We start from the raw sequence: 18,711 nt of genomic DNA, 5'->3' as shown, positions 1-18,711 counted from the left end.
TACTTGATACTTCTAAAGCTCAGCTGACAGCAGTAAGTAGCACACTTGACATCCCCTCATTTAAATACAGCAGTCGACTCCAGCTAGAAGAAATTATTCAGGCTTTACTCAATAGCATTTTACAGAACTTGCAGGCTGGTAGAGTATCCAAACATCCAGTCAGCTGCTGCCTACCATTACAACGCTCACCTGTTTGTTGCAAGTTTTGCTCAGGGATGGCTGGCGTGCTATACCTACAGATGCTCTTTTGTCCCAGCATATTTTACCAGTCATTGTTTTACTTGTTTCTGGGATAACAGGCTTTGTCTGCTTCACTTCTTCAAATCCCACCAGACATAGCTGACTGTGGACCCAGGTAACTCCTGTGGTATCTGGCACTGCAACCTGATGTCTGCTGCCCTTAACGTTTTCCTACTCGCCTTATTCCAGATGCTGCTGCTATTCTTTTGGCTTGAACTCAACTGGCCTCATGTATTTCTTAGATATAATCAACTTTCCTGTGACAGGGGCACAGTGTTCCTACCAAGTGATGTACTCAATTACCTACATTTGTAAAACAAAAGGCCCATTTTGCCAGAGAGGCAGGAGGAAGACCATCATTTTGTCCCCATACTCAAGAACAGATCCTATGTAATGCACAAAGGAAGTTCTCACCATACGAAAACAGTGTTTGCAAGATGACACTCTTGACAAGGTTTCAGTGCAATAAATGAGGTACTAAGAGGCAAGCTGACTCACCAAAGGGACGCTTCACCAAACCAAGACAGGAGAGATGATAAGCTTTAGTACAAGATTTCCTGTCGCACAATACCAGCTGGCCTCCATCACCACAACGGAAACAATCATCTTCAGATTCTTTCTTCCCTTCATTTTTCGTTCTGCGTCTCCGTGTTCTCTTTTTGGTCTTTTTGCCTTTTTCTTCTGAGGCATTAGTGGAGGAATTCTAAAAGAATAAGATGCAGATCTGTAAATGCCAGTTTTACAAAGGAAAAAATTTACACAACCTAACAAAACTGTTGGCATGCCTGGCTGACTGTGCCAGGTATAGGCAGGACTTGGTATAGACCTGTCCAGAGCCTCACGGTGCCTATCTGCATTGACAAAAAACCCCACACTGACCCTTGTAAAAAGTCATCTTGAAACCAGATCTTGTCCCTACAATCCCTTCCTACTGGAAAGCTCCTCCACTTTCTTATGATTGAAAAAAGGTCTTCCAATTTCCAGTCTAATCTACTTGCAGCTAATTTACGTCTATTTTATTCTTGCACCACCCATCACCTCACTATACATTCTTCTCTTCCAGTTGTGTGTACTCATGCTGGAATTATTAAAACCAGTCCTCACTTCCCTTCTTTCAGGAACAGACAGCAGAATTTCAGGAACTGTAACTGTGCCCATAATGCTAGAAAGAATATACCGAGTCTTATCCCTATTTCAGTCTGACATTCTGCTGTTTGCACTTCAACTGTCCTTCACCAAATCATATAAAATTCATTCTGGATGTTTTGTCAACATCCCTACCATTATTCCCTCCCCCCCAGAAATCATTGCCTACTTTCTTTAAAATTAGCCCATTCTGTCTACCAATGCAGACAGCCCTGCAAAACTGAACTGTAACATTTCATTTCTTCATGACTGTCCGCATAAATGGTACGTGAAACCCCGCTTAAGCCTCTCCCTTAACAGAAACCAGCTTTGCGAATTCTGGAGATTTTAAGTCCCTCCTCTGAAGTGCCTGACGCTGAGCAGTGTGAAGGATCACAGGAAGGCGCAGACTTTCTACATCCACAGCTGAGATTTTTTTCTCTTGGCAATGTAACTTGTACCTTCCCTTGCACTTCTATGCCAGCCCTTTGGGAAGCCCCATCAACTTCTGCTGGATTACAGGTTTTAAATTAACCTGATGTGAATCATACAGGCCATTTCTTGATGTAATTTGGTATCATTTTTTCTCACTCAAAACTCACATTTTTTATTCTTCCATTCAACTGAAAGATTTTTAACAAATCGTAATAAAATAATTATATTTTAAGGTTTAGATGAGGGAAATATAAACTGTAATGTCAGAATAATCTCACTGGCTATAGTTAGGCTCGTTCTTAGTCAGTTCCTAGCTCCTATAACCGTTCCCTTCCTTCGTATTTCAAACAGGACTGGGAAGGTTATTCCCGCTGCAACCCCTTCTTTTATATGCTTTTGATTCCAAAAGCTAGTGCCAGTAGCTAGCAATATTTCTTATTCAGGACCTAAAGTAATTAATTTCTCATAGGAGAAAGTGGGAGAAAAAAATTTAGGATGTCCCCAAAAGCAGCATTGCCTGCTATACCATTACAGCATAAAAATGTATTCTTTAGCATCAAGGTTATCTTTGGCAAAAGAATGTTTCCACCTTCCCAGCAAGGGAAACAGTAAGCTTTTTTCGTCACAGGACAGCTAGCATCTGTTCAAGCAGCATAAGGATATCATAATATAAAGCTGGTCCACCAACGCATATCCCAAAAGAAAAACAAGGCTAGTAGTTTGACAAGACACCGTCACATTCTCTTGACACATTACTTGCCTTTGGTCTGTCCCCAAGAAATCCACTGCAGTTTGGGGCACCACATTTGCAGACTGTTTTTTCATTGCCCAGACAGTCAAGGTTGTAATTAAAAGTCAGCTCTGTCCCTGAAGTGAGATAAGACAGACCCTTTCATTATGAAGGACAAGGTAACGAAGTCTATCAAAGTTATTACAAACAAATAAAGATTTCATTATCTGTCTTCTGGTTTTGTACTTGCTTGCTGATCTATTATCATAGCTATACATATAAATAGAAATATGCGTGTGTACACAAACCAGAACATATATATTTTTAAACATCCTTCTTGCCCCACTCCTTAGGTTTATTATCATCACTTGAAGAAAAGATACAGAAATGTTGTTTGAGATCTCTAGAAAAATATTTGCACTGATTCGGTTAAACCATGACTGTCCCACTCATAACCGTGCAAAAGGTTTAACTTAGGGAATTAAAACCAACATAAGCTGATATACCTGCAGGAATATCACACACAGCAAACAGGCCGACACGAGTGTCTCCATTTACTGTCCATTTTAGAGTTTCACAATTTGGTTGGCAGCTGTGATTCATAAAACGAGAGTAGTTTCCTTTGGGGCCAGCATCAATAATGCGGTCCTGGAGATCAAACCAACAACAGAATCAATGTCTTTTCTCTCCCCCTCACAAAAAAATAATTCCATAGATTATTTCAGCAGTTGCATTCAAAGCAGACATAGCGTTGCTACCCAGGAGCACACCAGCAAACTGATGGTACATGTTGTATTGGAAACTGTAGTGTCTCACGTAGCCTGGAATGTGACACTCCCAAAGCAATACTCGTGCTCTAGCTCACGTTTTCCCAGAACTCATCTCAGCCACGCGGCAGGATAAGTGTTCTCGTGAGCACTGTGGTGGTCATGTTAAGAACCCCCTCCCTCCAAAAAGCCTCAAAACTCAAACTCAGTCCATTTACCTTTTACTTTGCATTCACAAAGCTGTGACGCATTTACAAATACTGTGCTTTATGGTATTTACCAAGTCACTGCATGATTACTTGCAGAGATTACCAGTTTCTCACCAGCTTTCTTTCCCCAAATCAGCCTAGTTTAAACAAAAACAAGCTCTTGGTAAACTAAAAAAATCCCATCCCTACACACAATTGCCTCTTAATTTGTATCTCCACCACACATACCAGACATTAACAGAATAAAACAAAGTCTTAAAATAGCCAAAAGAATTTTGAAACTGTGATTCTTCACAGGGCTGCTTAAGATGGCTTTGCTTATTTATGAACAATTCTTACAGCTTCCTTCTAACTCATGATTGCCATGACTATGTGCACATATACCCAGCCACTTTAACTGCACGTACAGCTCAGCCTCACAATGGCATGGGCATTTTTGAAAGACAGAACCACAATGATAATTTAACTACAGCAAGAGTCGAATACACGTTCAGTTGGGATATTTAACACACTGACATTGTGTGTCAGTTTAGTAGAGGGGTGAGGTACTGAAATGTTTGGAGGAACATGGTTTCATCCTTCTCAAATGACAAATCTTGTGCAGGAACTCCTGTTACAGGATTAATGAAAACAGTAGCTGTGGAAATACAGCAGGATCGTCTCAGGCAAAAGAAAGGTGATTAGGACTGAAAAAATATGCAGGATTGACAGCCAACACTTGTTTTTCTCCTAAGTAGCTGTTTGCAGACTGAAGCATTATAATATATACATAACCAGTACCCCCTACTGTCCGGGTTCTCTGCTTTCTTCCCCTTCTCAGGAACAAAATACTCAGAGGAGTGCAGAGAGAACCACAGATGCTGGATTAATTTGCTGCGTCAATTAATCTGCTGGATTAATTTGCTGCAGAATCAATTTGCGGAGGGCTGGCTGGCTACTAATGCAGAGAGAGCTTTCAGAAAACAGTTTCTACAAAAGCACAAGCCTAGTTTTGCTATAAACAAAGAAAGGGACAGACAGTTGCAAAAAAGAGTAAATGCCCAATATAGGACACAGCCTGACAACTGCATTCCACGCTACTCTCAAGTGAGAATTTTTTGTTGTTGTTGTTGTTGAAATTTTACTAAAAAGACTGCTAGCAGTAATTCTTTCAACCGTATCATTACTACTTCCCAAAACTTCACACTTGCTTTTAAGACTAAGCAGATAAATACTTTTGCTGTACTCGATTTCAAGTAACAACGTGCAATTTATAGACCTTAATATATACTTGATCACATTACATAGTTAGAACTAATGAGATGCATTTTTTTTTCATAGATATATATATAATGGAGCAAGCAGGCACAGAAGATACAACATTGTGAACATATGAAACATATGAAACTGTGGAACATTACAGGTAGCAGGGTGCCCTACCAAGGTGATCAACAGAAGAGATCAAAATAATGTTATAATTAAATAAAGGGAAAAAAAAGTAAAATACTCTACCTTATCAATAGTAAGCATATAGAAGTGGGTAATGTCATTTTCATGTGCGTATTTGATTCTTGCCATACACTCCTCTTCATCAATCAGCTCACCAACATACTCATTCACAAACTCTCCCTGAAAGATACCAAGTATCACTAGTAAAGTATATACCAAACCCACAAAGAACATCCCAAGTCACCACTTCTTTGCTAGGCGAGAATGATTCATACCTTTTTAATGTCCCTCTTAGCGACCAGACCCCATCCTTTCCCATCTGTTTTGATGATCTTTGTCTCAGGGTATTGACGTTTTGTAAAGCACTGGTTTTGGCACCGTTCTCCCGCTGGACAAACTTGTGGATGGCATTCGTACATCAGCATCCGATTTAGGCACTCGGAATCAAAGCCACAGGGGTTTTCATCTGTGGGTTTGCAGTTGCACTTGGGAATCTCAGAAATGTCAGCAGTATATATCTGCACTTTACCACAAGGTTTATTCACCTGAATAATACATTAAAATAGTTCAATCAACACTTTCAAACATTTGAATTTATTCTAAGAGTTATTACAGTGGTTACTAATTTTGTTTTGCAACACTAGATGTTCCAATGGAAGCAAGATTTCATCATCCTATGACTGTAGAAGCACAATTACCAGCACATCATTACAACCATTCCTCCCCACCTCACCACTCAGCTCTTCCTCTCCAGTGCTGGCTTACACCTTTGAGTATCCAGTGCAATTTCCTCAAACTTTACCTTAATATGCTTGTATGGCGGAGGTTTACGTTCACTTTCTTGGGTTTCTTTGGCTTCTCGCTGTAGCTTTATTTCTCGAAATCGAGCTTCAGCTTCTTGCAAAGCTAAAAAAGATTGTTGTATCAACAGAAATGCTAGAAAGAGGATTACTCCTCCCAAGTTGACTTGCTCATTCCCATGTGTGTTAAACAAAGAATCATCTTCTACTTTCTAGTCCCATCATTCAATTTTCTTGCAAACAATGTTTCTGGAGTGTTCATGCTCTTAACAGATGTATCAATTCTACTCTTTCTGTCTCCCAGTTACACTCATCATTTCTTTTCCAGAAAGTAAAAATAATCAGAAATAATGTAATTAGATGCTAATCTTTTACAAGTCATGAAAATAATGCTTTCATTTAAAGTTAGTAAGAATGACTGCTGCCCAGGACACCAAAACAATTTTTTTAACTCAATATTGTAAAACAAATGTACAAAACCAGACCCAAGGCTATGTGTGAAGAAAGTAAAGCATGCATATCACATTTTTGTTTACTTTTAGCTATGTACCATTTTTGAAGACTTTTCCAATTCCTTTGATCCCCTGGTATCTACTCCCTCTGTCTCCCTCCATATACGGGAACACTCGTGCTTGGTGTGTCCAATAGTAATCCTTAGAACCAAAGAAAAACACAGGAAATTCTCCGATTTCATGCTTCATTTTCTGGATATTTGGGGGAACGTTTTTCGGATGGCAAACTTCTGCAGGCCACCACCTAGCACAGAAGCACAAATAAAAAAATACAGCATTTTAGTCAAGCTCTTTCTGCAAGAGACAGTTAACAAAATCACCCTAAACAGCACTAAGTGATTATTATTTCCAAGATCCAAGTGGATTTAAAAGCCTCTCCTCCCACTCACTAGGCAATGAGAGAAGACGGGTCTAGAAAAGGAAAGCCCGACACTCAAACCTGTGGGACTTTTGCCCGCCTGTAGGATAAGCTCCTGCCATCTGGTTAGCAAAAACATCACCTTTAACAAGGCCTGCAATCACTGTAATTGTCAAAGATCAAGGGACAGCTGATAATAGCTATTAATGCTTTGATATAGCTATTAATGCTTTCTCGGATAAGTCCCACCCACCTCTATCTCACTCAAATCTTAGTGAAGTGTAAAACACGGACAACCTGAGTGACTTATCTCCCAGCCTGCAAGGTAGTAATTTAGCCAATTACAAGCTATACCAGCTTAATTATTTGAAGAGATCTCTGAAACAAAAGGGGCTGAAGGCTCATACACCAGAAGCAGGTGCCAGAAGACTACCAGGAGTCCTGTATGGGGAATGTCTTGGCTGAGAGCAACAGGGAAGCTTCAAGTCTTTGAACTTGAAGCTTGCAAGGAGATGGGGTTCCTAGTTCACCGATGAATGAGAAATCTGTGTGCAGCAAGGCTGGCCCACGGAAGCGACCAATTGTATGATCTTTAATTAAACATGCCAGTACTCTAAACAAAATAAAACCGTTCATCGGACCTGTAATTTCCCAGTTTAACCCAAATAATATCCTGGAAATGGAGCTTCTTCCCCGCTCTGCAGTCATTGCAGTACCAGCTCCCATCTGGCATTTCAATGTTTAAACAGTCTGGGTGAAACGCTGCAGGACATGACTCGCAGCACAACAAGCTTCCTCCTTCGGAGAGAGAGAAAAAAAAAAAAAGGTTGAAAAACATCAAGACAAAAATAGAAGTTTTGTATTCCAACCAGGTTCAAAGCAGTGCAATACACATGTGGTAAGTTCAGTTACAGAATAAATGGTTAAAACATGCTGGCCTGCAACAAATACCGCTTAGTTGTGTACAAAACCCAAAAGGTCCTTACTAATTCGAATGCCTGCAGACCCGGATTAGTAATACACTGAAAATAACAAGCAAGCTAGAGATAAAAAAAGCCAGAATAATGGACCACAAATCATAATCACTTTGTTTTACTTTAATGACTACAATATATTTAACATGGTTTAATATATAGTAATATTTCACTATATGCAAAATTTTAACAAGATTTCTCTTTTTTTTTTTTTTCTGGGGGAGAGGGAATAATGTTGTTAGTTTGTTACATGGATTATCAAGTGGGAAGTTAGCTGCAGCTTAAAAACTGCTGCGCTGCATGTTAATTTGATAACAAATCAGGTAAACTTCCACTGCTACAGTTTAATCAGCACTATGCATTTGGTGGTTCTCAACAGGAAATAAATATATTGTACAACGCAAGCCAAAACACCCTTAATTAGTGGCACTCCCAGCAACAACTAATACTGATTCAATTTGCTGTCTGCTGCAAAACTAAAAGCAACTCTTAAAATATTTATGTTTTAATATTACGTATTAGCAATGAAGAAACACAAAAAGCTTCAGTACATTGAACTCAGGGGAAAGAACAGAGAAATACTTCTCATTATGTGTCTCTGGCAAAGAATTAAATCAGGCTTCTGGTTGCTGGACAAAGTCCAAGTAAAAACATTCTTTAATAAATTGTATCTGCAAAAAAAAAGGATACTCAAAAACTTGAAGCAGCACAAGCCAGCTAAGTTATTTTAATACCTAACGGAGCCTAACTTAATATGCCACATTCCTAATAATTTTCTATAAACAGATTAGTAAAATTAAATTGAAGAGTAAAATGTTCTGATGCTGCATTTATGAAAGAGTTTTATATCAGTTTACCTTTTGAACACACAAAGCACCAGCTCACATTGACATGTGCATGATGACTCTTTCCTTTCATGGCAGTGAAATGATTCGTACAAACAATGCTGTTGGAAGCGATGACTGCACATCCCGCAGCAATGCAAACGTCTCCAGCATGGTATGCAACAGGACAGCGAACACAACGCATCATCTTTCCTAGCAAAGCAGAACATCGCTATATTATTTTTGAAGAAAACTGATTTATTATTTGAGCTAAAAAACAGTAGTACTGCCTGAGGTAGCCTATACACACACAAAAAATATATCAATTATGTTTTCAACGTGTGCATATTTGCATTTAGCAACAACATTGAATCAACAAAGGTTCTGAAAGAGCCCTACACTGACTTGAAAGTGCTATACTATTGAAATGCCAGGGTTTTAACTGTGCACACCAGGGCAGACAAGCTTTCCTCAGTCATGCAGTTTTGTCTACAGACATTGCCAAAGCTAAAGTTATGCCCAGAATCAAAGGTCTCCACATTCGACGAGCCTGGCTGCACTATTTGTATGTTCACAGGTCTTGCCCTTACTCTGCTCAGCCTGTCTCTCCTCACCATATACACATTCCAGATTTCATTCTCTCTTGAGAAGAAAACATGGTTAACTACAGACAACTGAAAGCTAGTTTAAAAAACCCCAAATAAACCCACAAACAAGGTAAATACTAATGTTGACTAAAAATTATTCAATTATTATTTTTTTAAAAATTCTGAATCAATCAATAGTCCACGCATGCCTGAAAAACTGCAGCTAGCAGCTATTAAATGGACAGATTCCTTACCTTAACATACCATAAATAGACTTAATTCATCAGTCATAAAAATGTAAAATGAAACTACCTTTTGAAATTCGTGGATGTGAGGGGTTACTAACATGACAACTTAGGCAGCTGTGGAGAGGACATCGAAACCCCCTGTTCTCAAACACAGTAAGATGAAATTTTTTCACACAAGCTTCATGGTAGAATTTTCCACAGTGGGATACGACACAGCGTTTCACATCTGCCTTTCTCTCTTTACACACAAAACAGGTATGCACACCTAGTGGCAAAAGTAATAAAAAGAATGTAACTAATTTTTCATCCAAACACATGAAATTAAAATGCTTCTGTTAGTTTTTGTTACACATGGGGGAGTTGCTTTTGTTGTGGTTTGGGTTTTTGGTGGTTTTTTACAAACTCAGATCAAATTCTATTATTTGACACAGCAATCTATTTACTTTAACTCTTTATTGTTAAATACTAATCTGCTCAGATACAGATAAAGTTACAATGCAAACCCACTGCAGTTAAAGTGTACACAACACCCAAAGCCTCACCGATCTGCTTTTACGTTCTTATTTACAAGCCTCAGTACACCAGGATAACTGATTTTATTATTTTTTTTTTTAAAGCAATGAAATAGGATGATGGGTTGTCTGTGATCCTGTGAAATTTGATGTAGGTCCACAAACCAAAGACAAGCATCCTCTAATCATCTCTCTGGACTGCTTGGAACAGCTTTATTTTGAAGGAACCTTGTTCCAACAAGGTTTACCATGTGTACTGAACTGAGCTTATGAGCAAGAACGCAAATCTTTTATGTAAAGTTTTAAAATTAAGAACTTCCAAGCAGTTATTATAGGATTAAAAGCAAATGAAATTAATAGCAATAAGGTAGTCTTTTAATAGGAAAAGCAAAAGATTGATATAGACACACAAAGGACTGAAAAAGGACTTAAAAAGTTTCACTTGCTGCTTTTTTTTGTAGGATTTCTTAAGTCTCTGTGACAGACTTTAATCTGTAATTGTATTCAGAGAGCAAATATTCTGCAATTATTAAGGCAATGGAATTCAGACTAAATCAGGAATTCAAACTATAGGAACTCCCACCCTGCAGACACCAAAGGATAAATATGGTTTCTCCAGAGATCCATACTCTGTCCAGGAGGATTTCCAAGAACAATGTATGGGAAAACTACAACTTTTTTTTTTTTTTTAATTAATAGAAAGGGACAAACTTGCCTGATGTACATTCACTACAAATGAATTTTCCTGCTGGTCTTCCAGAGAGCCCAAGGCAGCTTACATGAAAAGCTCGATAGCAAAGTCCTTCACACAGTAGGAGATCACCTGTTTTTTCACACAGCTTTTACAACACAAAGGCATTGAATGTTAAAGAAAAGTTCATATGTGGAAAAAACTGTTTTCTTTATTCCTTTTCATATATTGCTCCTCAAAATCTCTTTTCGCATTTTTGAAATAAAATTTAACAAGTGAAAGATAATTTTTACAAGCATCACCACATGCCCTGGCTTCCAGTTTAAACAGATAATAGAGTCATTAAACCACTAGAAATATCACTCATAGAACCACAGTTCATGAGTAAATACAATCTGACAGAAAAAAAAAGAATAAGAAAAAAAAGCTTTAAGAAATATTCCCTGAGCACACTGGCGCATCTGAGTAGGGTTAAAAAGCATCCTTATTTTCCTTTGCCTTGGCAAAAGGAAATTAATCTAGGTGGCACAATGATACTTCTAGGTCTGAGTGGTTAGCAATGACACATGCATAACTAAAAATGAACTGAACAATAATGCTGGCAGAATTTAAGAGATTAGCCAACATTTAAAGACAGATATAACCTCATCATCACTATGTACAAGAAATGGAAATATAACTGCTTGCCCAGTTTCATGGAAACAAATTTGATCTGTCCATTTGTATTGCGTTATCATTTCATAATCTAAGAACTCTTTTAAAAGAGTTTGAGAAAGGTTTTGCTTTCAATTAGCGTGCCACACGCACGCTGCTACCAATGGATCGCTGCAATCTCTGCTGCACGGAGAAGCACAAAACCCACCGGTTTTTCACTTCCTCCTCTTTATTAACAGATAAATGAGCAGCTCTCCTCAGTCATTTAACCAGATAGCTGGCCACACTCATGCACTTATTCTGAGGTAGAAATTATGCTTAGCTTACAGATCTGGAAACTCAGGCAGAAAGGCTAAGTCACTTATTGGAGGTCAAGGAAAAAAACCCAACAAACTAGGAATGAAGAATTCCATTTACTGACACGGCACCCTCATCACGAACAGACATCTCAGACACATGATAAACCTGTTTCTGGCCTAATATTGTCATTTTCATATTTATATAAGACTTTTTCTAGGAAGCCTCAGAAAACATGGCTCGCTGCCCCAGCTAACATTTCTCACCTGACACACATATTCTTTTTTTGTTCCTGCTCCTCGCTCAGATTTTTTGGATGATATAGACACTTCAGTCTGAGTTTCATCAGCACTTTCATAGGGAGACTCTGACCGCTCATCTCCTTGGCCATCGGAGATCTGAAGATTAAACATACGTGTTAGAGAAAGCAGTCATGTATGGTCATCTTGTACAGAATATCAACTGAAGGAAGCAAACAGACTGCAATTCAGACTAGCAGATTTAGGCACACTTTTTTGGTTTTGTTCCCCCCTCCCGTTAAAAAAAAGCTTGAATAAAACCAGAGTATGCATTTGTGGAAGTCTCATCAAAAGGACTATATAACAATCATCCTCACCAACTCAACAGCAGCCAAAACAAACCACCAAAACTTTGTAATACGGCATTTTATTTATACTCAGTTCTGTATTATGGTTAGCTAGAAGTGCCCAGCCATTAACATAGGGATACCTTCAGATATTAAACTTTGAAGATGTGTTTTATGAAAGAGAAGTCTCTGACCCAAATATTGTCCAAGAAAGTGGGAACAGTATGTAGAAGAGAGGAAGAAAGAAAAAAAGTGACTCTGAATGTATTTAAGGAATGTTGGAGCTAACGATGAATTCAAAATACTACAAAATATAGCCCCTGTTATGGATAAATGTTATATAACAGATCTAGAGGTATCAACGATGGTGGATTTTTAAAAATATTAATAATTTACTTAAAAAACCCCAACCCAAATAACATATTTAAAAGAAAATATAGGGCAGTTTTCAGTTCAATAGAATTTGGGGAGGGAATGGGCAACCGACTCATTTGCCTTATCTCACGTTACACCAGAAGATGCAGAACTTCATATCGCTGCCCCCAGATGGTACTCAATGAGTTGTGTTTCACTACGTACGTTCTCCAGGAGGACACCACAATTTGGAATTGCACAAGAAACCTGTGACTTCTCTGTGAGCTTGTTCTAATGGTTATTTGCACACACCATCAAAAACATACTGCCTCATGTCCCTTTTGGGTTTCTAACCACACCTCTCAGTTGATGATGCTTTCTCCAGGTATTTCAGCTATATTAAAAGCCCTTTGGGACCAGGCATTTTCCTCCTGTGGAAGCATGCTGCAATTAAGCCCATTTCAATCCTTTTTGATAAGCCAGAACACACTCTAATTTTCTCCCTAAGGAACATTTTCCAGCATCAAGAGATTTTTGGTGGGTTTTCTCTAAACCTTATCTGTACTTTAAAACGGTTGTTGAAAAATCAGGCAAGAGAACTGGAGACAACAGCCCATTACAAGTCTCATAAGTACACTATCCAAAGCAAACCAACATGCTACTCTTCGCTTCTGTTCTGCTGTCTAAGGATCTCCCTAAGTACTGAAAGTCACTGTAAATTGCCGCGGTACTCAACAGATCATTTTGCCAATAGCTGTTTGTCAGGACACAGACACCCCACTTCACATGAAGAATTTGCTTTCTGTTTTCAGACACACCATCTCATATTTATCCATAGTAAACCACATTTTATTACAAATGGCCCGGCTTACCAAGTAACGGATACAGCTATGTGCAACCTCCCTATCAGCCAATCTCTGTGTAATGTGCAAATTTATTAGAAGTGATTTATCTTGAAATCAGAGAGAAAAATGTAAAGCTGAGCCAGTCCTAGCATTAGTCTTTATAAAATCCCTTTAGAAACACTGGTTTTGAGTGATTACTTCGCACCGTTGCTGCCCCATCACGTGCTTTCCTCCGTTTACCATCTGCTTTCCTTGACCACGTCTAAAAATATTTTGTAAATTGGATCAGATTGATGGTGGTTGTTTGTTTGTTGCTTCCCCCCCCCCAGATTACTTGCAAAGTTTTAAATGCATTTCCTCTGTGCAAATGCATACTAACAAAGTGATTTATACCTACACTTCACCTATGAATATTTTGACAACCGGAGTGATTTGGAGATTCTGCCCGACCATTTTAGAAGTGATTAGAAGAAACTGCATGCAAAATCATTGCTTTGGTCAGGCACCAGGAAACCTCTGTCCCCTGGAAGGAGCTGTGAAACAGTAAACTGCAAATGCAACCTGAGTGCCTGGCCAGGAGCAGCCAGTTCTTGCCAGGAAGGGGCAGATAAAGAAAGGTGGCGTGGGAGATCGGCAAAAACACAAAAACATTTTCCCCTACGGTCTAAGTAAATTTCCACACATGCTTATTGCTGTTTAAGCTATTCCCACAGAAGCATTAATTAGTATAAGCAGTGCACTGCTCTAACATTTTTAGTACCTCATTATGTTCCTGTTTCAACAAGCCAAAATTAGTCATGTTTAGAAAAGAAAAAAAAAAAAAAGAAAAAGTAAGCTGGAAGGTCTTAGTTCCGTATTTCTTTTCTACTAAAAAAAAAAAAGTACGCTTTATTTTCTAAACCAAACAAGCGGTCTTATGTTAACTTGACACTACGGTTGTCCCCCATCTTTTCCCCACACAAAGTACACCTAAAACCCTGAAAAAAACCTTGTGCAGCACACCTTGAGAGTTAAGATAGTCTTCCCAGCAGCAAAAGCTTGAGGAAAGCACTCCTGTTCCCCTAGGTCCCTACTTTTGAAGGCAGAGCAGAGATACACAACATATTCAGTGACAAATATATTCAGTCACAAGAGAATAAGGTTTGTTTCAAAGCAATGTTTTCCCAGCTTTTCTTTGGTTTATATACTTGTAAAACGTTCAAAGGAAGGATGCAGACCTCTATATGGAAAGGTAACCTTATTGGCAGAGGACAGTTTTTCAGAAAGCCCCTAGATATAGGTCACAAAATCCCAGTTGTGAACCACAGGTCGACAGCCATTTTCCTACAGAACTGAATGTACCAGCCCTTCATTTAAATAAACGGTTACTGAGCCAAAAAGGAGCAGTGCTGGCAAGAATCAAACTCTGCATCACAAACGCAACCACAAACCCCAAATTCTATCAGCCCGTTCAAGATAAAACTTGGCAATTTACACCCGCCTATAGATTAATGCTGGATTTCAAGCATGAATACCAACACACATAGCAGGAACAAAATCCCTTCAGTTCATCAACCGTATGGCTACCAGACTGAGAGTATCTTTCAAGATCTCTCCTTCACAGCTGTCAGGAGCCTCACACACTTCACAAATCAAATGCTCTATTAACCACCAGCTTTGCACAACGCAGACAAGCCTGGATACCTGCTCATGGCTGTTGCAACTCCTCAGAATCAATATATTCATAAGAAGCTCAGTGATAACTGCTACTGCTTGACGCAGGCTGCTGCTGCAGAATGCATCTCTTGATCCCTGCTACCACGACCAAAGGTTTAGCCATCACATCCAACAGCCACGTTATGTGTAACCCATGCACAGCTCGCATCCACTCCACCATCATCTGAAGAGTTTCATACTGGTTCATTTTAGGGGGGTAATAAAGGGGGAGGCAGATCCCCCGTTATAAGAGAGGGAAGCATTTCTTCAGGATAATTCAGAGTTTGAACTTGTCTTATTTGTATCTTACAGAAAGGGAAATGCTTCCTACCAGCCATCTCCCTTTGCAAATAACCCCTGTTCTATACAACCGTCTTTTGGGAAATCTCCCTCTGTGAGGAGAACCAGAATTCAAACACTCAGGTCCTGAAGTTATCCCAAATACCAGGGATGTGAAATGCATGTCTGTCCCTTCAGGCCCATGTAGAAGACGCTGAGATGACCTTCATCTAATGCTTCTCAGAGAGGACTTACAACCTAATGGCAGGCAGGGCATGAGAAGGTTAGTTGTACCCCAAGCAAGCTGCAGCGGCACGAACGCGTTCTGATTCACCAAGCGGACAGCTGAGTTTCGCAATAAAAATATGTTTGGATTAAAACAGTCACTAACTAGATGATTTACAAGACGATTGCTGGAAATCAGTTTATGCTGAAGTGAAACAGCCACGTCCAAAATTAAATGTAACACTTTCGTGGTTTGTTAACACGACTTTTCATAATGGAAGGTCTAATAGTTCACGTGCAAGTGCCCAAATCACAGCATTCAATAAAAATCAGCACAGGTTTTTGGGGGCTTTTTTCTTCTTTAATTGTTAAGTTACAAACGTAAATCTTTCCCTTGTGATCATGCCAGAGCTTGTCTTGTCCTTACTTTTGTAATATAATCTCCTTAGCAAAGTAAACTGCATGTAATTAACTCTTCGATATTCAGGCCAAGGTTCAAAGTAATCAGCATTTAGATTAGTGGCAAAACCTGTTAATTAGCAATTTGTAGCAATTGCCGGTTTGGTATTTTGTTCCATTTTACATTTTGAGTAATTTCCTATTTCTCATAAAGGCAAAGTACTACTTTCAAGAGCGCAAATTTAGGGGAAAAAAAGGCAAGGCTGTTCACTTCAGATTTATAGCAAGTGCCAAGGTTTCTGCAATGAAATCGTACCCAAATTCTATAATCACCTCCACTTTCCATTAGCAATTAACGATGCTGCAACATGGAAGATACCCTTCTGCTGAAGTTAGTATCATCGCAAGCACCATCGAACTTTATGTTCTGCACATCAGTCAGGCTTTCCTTCCCATTTCCTTCAATTATTGAACGTCAACGCTATTTTGCGAGGACTTGCCTGTAAAGGCTTTTCACACCGCACTGCCTGAACACTGAGCAACTGGGTGGTATTTCAGAAATCAAATCCAGCTCTTGTTACTGGAAACAGCACATCTGCGTACACAAGTGAAAGGGAAAAAAAACTGGCCTAAAAACCAAATCATGAGGAGCTTTGCTCTTTGTTTGGGCTGGGCCAGAACTTACTTCAAGGATTAATGAGGTTCAGAATACAGTTGCTCGCAGAAGCGACAAATTTACGGTCAGATTCCCAAGGCAATCTTTCCTTTCCCACGTGTATCAGTTATTATTCACTACTCACACACGTAAGACTTGAAGGGAACATGTAAGGACACGTGACTGCATTTTTCCAAGTTCTCCATAGCTTTGTTATTGGAAAAACACTTGTTACTGAGTCAAACCGGGACAAAATTTTGGCATGTCTGTAAATTCTTTGGGTTTAGTATTATATTTTTACCCATGAAAAGATACAAATTGTGGCAACGTGTTATTAGTTTAAGAATTCGGTTTACTCATCTGAAGGTATTTTGATCAAGCATTTTATACTATTTCAATTTTTTTTGGGCAGGAGTTACTCAAACTCACAACGGTTCAAGACCTTGTATCTCCAGAGTCTTTTTAATCTTCTTTTGAACCGAGCCACTTGTATATGCTAAAATTCCCTGCTCACAATAACCAACAGAAGTGTTTAATGGATTCTCTCAGACAAACATCAACCTATTTTTAGAAAGACTATATGATTACAGAAGCAGTCTTCAGCATTAATTCTTAACTGAATGAAGATGCTTTGCATAGTGCAATATTTGGTGTATAAAGCCAGATTACACCAGCAACCGCCACTGAATACTGGGTAATTGTTTAATTGCTAAATATGAGTTTTTTTTTTTTTTACTCCTCATTTTGTGCTAAAGGGACATACAATGTGCGTTCCAATGCAAGGACTTTCGTGGAATAATGGAGTTTCCTTCTCAGGCTTACGCTGAGTAACTAAGAATTTGGTTTTGATTGAGGCTGCTGGGCTGGCTAAGAGAAGAAGAGGAAATGTGTGCAACTCCATACATTTAAAATAAGACTTAAGACACTAGAGTATTAAAAGGAATTAAATTGAATCAGCTATGTGCATTTTGTGAGTTTATATGTTTATATTCTTAATTTTGTCTTTTGATTGAAGATCTCTAAAAAGATTAAGGGAGGGGGAGCAGGAAGATGATTTGACAGATGCATTGTGTACAAAATCACTTCTCAAATGTTTTTCCTACTGCAAGACTTTCCTCAGCTGCAACACTGAGTTTCACTTAACTGCACAGCTCACTGCACCATCAGTTAAAGCGTTCAAAGGTGAAAGGATAAAAACTAACATAGGGAAACATTTCTCACACCATTCAGTACATTTAAATGTTGAGTTCAATTCTGCGACAACTTTTTTAAGCATTTTTTGCAACCAGGTACCGGATTCCAGTCTCAGCCACACACCTCAGCAGAAATGCGAGCCAATTCTTCATTCCCTCTGGCTTTTTTTTTTTTTTAAAAAGTTGGATGCAAGCTGGTATGTACACTCAGCTTGCATATTTCTAGAATCACGTGGGTGAACTCTGCAAATGGTATCATTAGTTCCACATCTGGATGGCTGAAATTTCACTTTAAAAAAAAAAAAAAAAGGTACTGACATACTATCAGTTGGCATCCAATCATGCTGATACACGGTACAAGAAAGGATAGCCTGGAATTTAAAAATTTAAATGATCCTGTGTTTCAAAACAGCAGGTGAGGATGAAGTGAAATACTTATGTGGACATTTGCTCCATCCACTCACTCAACTTGAGGAAAAAAATTTTTTTTTTCCATTTAAAATGTTCTGCTTCCTTTCAGACAGCTCCAAAATCAAACAGTAAATACCAGTGCCAGCAAAACCATTACACTGTAAATCCAAGGAAAAAAGAGGTTCAGAAATTCTAGATCTGAAAAGAAATGGCTGTACTCATCCAATCTGCAGCCCAAGAATTTAAGAAGTTACCATAGTAAGACCATTAAATGCAACTGTTTTGCCTGTCAAGACTGGCCCTCACTCAGCTGTTGCCCTGGCTATTAAATGTGCACTTTGTTTTAGGCTTAGGATTAAGCCTTCATTTTAAAAAGATGATCTATAAAAGCATCTTTGCTGGCTTGATGTTATCTTGGAGGTGGGGAGGGGGTGAAGATGGTGTCTTTTTTTGTTCCCTGTAAGTACCTCCTGGCTAAAGGGTGTCCTAAAGGACTAGGGCATCAATATTTGTTGAGGCAAAAACTCATGCCTCATGGAGCAGAAGTTTCAAATACTATTCACTGTGTGTTAGCAACTGCAAAGTGAACAACATTCAGACTTCTGTGCTTAGCAGCTTCACTAGGACTTGTGCTCTCCTAGATCCAGTTCAGATAAGTCTTCCCTGCCCAGTGTTCAA

General features: G+C 38.9%; 1 protein-coding gene and 1 non-coding gene across 7 annotated transcripts in view; both read right to left on the bottom strand.

Annotated features, from left to right (window-relative positions):
* Positions 1-18,711, bottom strand: part of NSD2 (nuclear receptor binding SET domain protein 2) — a 105,890-nt gene that overhangs the window by 2,967 nt on the left and 84,212 nt on the right. For 5 of the 6 annotated variants that reach the window (XM_054825043.1, XM_054825045.1, XM_054825042.1 and 2 more), the window contains 12 exons: positions 11,658-11,789; positions 10,465-10,588; positions 9,302-9,502; positions 8,436-8,615; positions 7,246-7,402; positions 6,285-6,490; positions 5,737-5,840; positions 5,210-5,479; positions 4,998-5,114; positions 3,037-3,178; positions 2,561-2,667; positions 739-943 (listed from right to left, as the gene is read on the bottom strand). In XM_054825043.1, coding sequence (XP_054681018.1) covers positions 739-943; positions 2,561-2,667; positions 3,037-3,178; positions 4,998-5,114; positions 5,210-5,479; positions 5,737-5,840; positions 6,285-6,490; positions 7,246-7,402; positions 8,436-8,615; positions 9,302-9,502; positions 10,465-10,588; positions 11,658-11,789 — 1,945 coding nt within the window. Of the gene's footprint in view, positions 1-738; positions 944-2,560; positions 2,668-3,036; positions 3,179-4,997; positions 5,115-5,209; positions 5,480-5,736; positions 5,841-6,284; positions 6,491-7,245; positions 7,403-8,435; positions 8,616-9,301; positions 9,503-10,464; positions 10,589-11,657; positions 11,790-18,711 lie in introns of those variants that run through there. The other variant, XR_008577045.1, reaches the window with a different exon arrangement.
* On the bottom strand, positions 3,319-3,449 carry LOC129206501 (small Cajal body-specific RNA 23). The gene has a single exon (XR_008577171.1). It is a non-coding gene; the product is annotated as a small Cajal body-specific RNA 23 (non-coding RNA).

The sequence above is a fragment of the Grus americana genome, chromosome 4 (assembly GCF_028858705.1).
Source record: "Grus americana isolate bGruAme1 chromosome 4, bGruAme1.mat, whole genome shotgun sequence".
Taxonomy (NCBI): domain Eukaryota; kingdom Metazoa; phylum Chordata; class Aves; order Gruiformes; family Gruidae; genus Grus; species Grus americana.
This window is presented reverse-complemented; position numbering and strand designations above follow the sequence as displayed.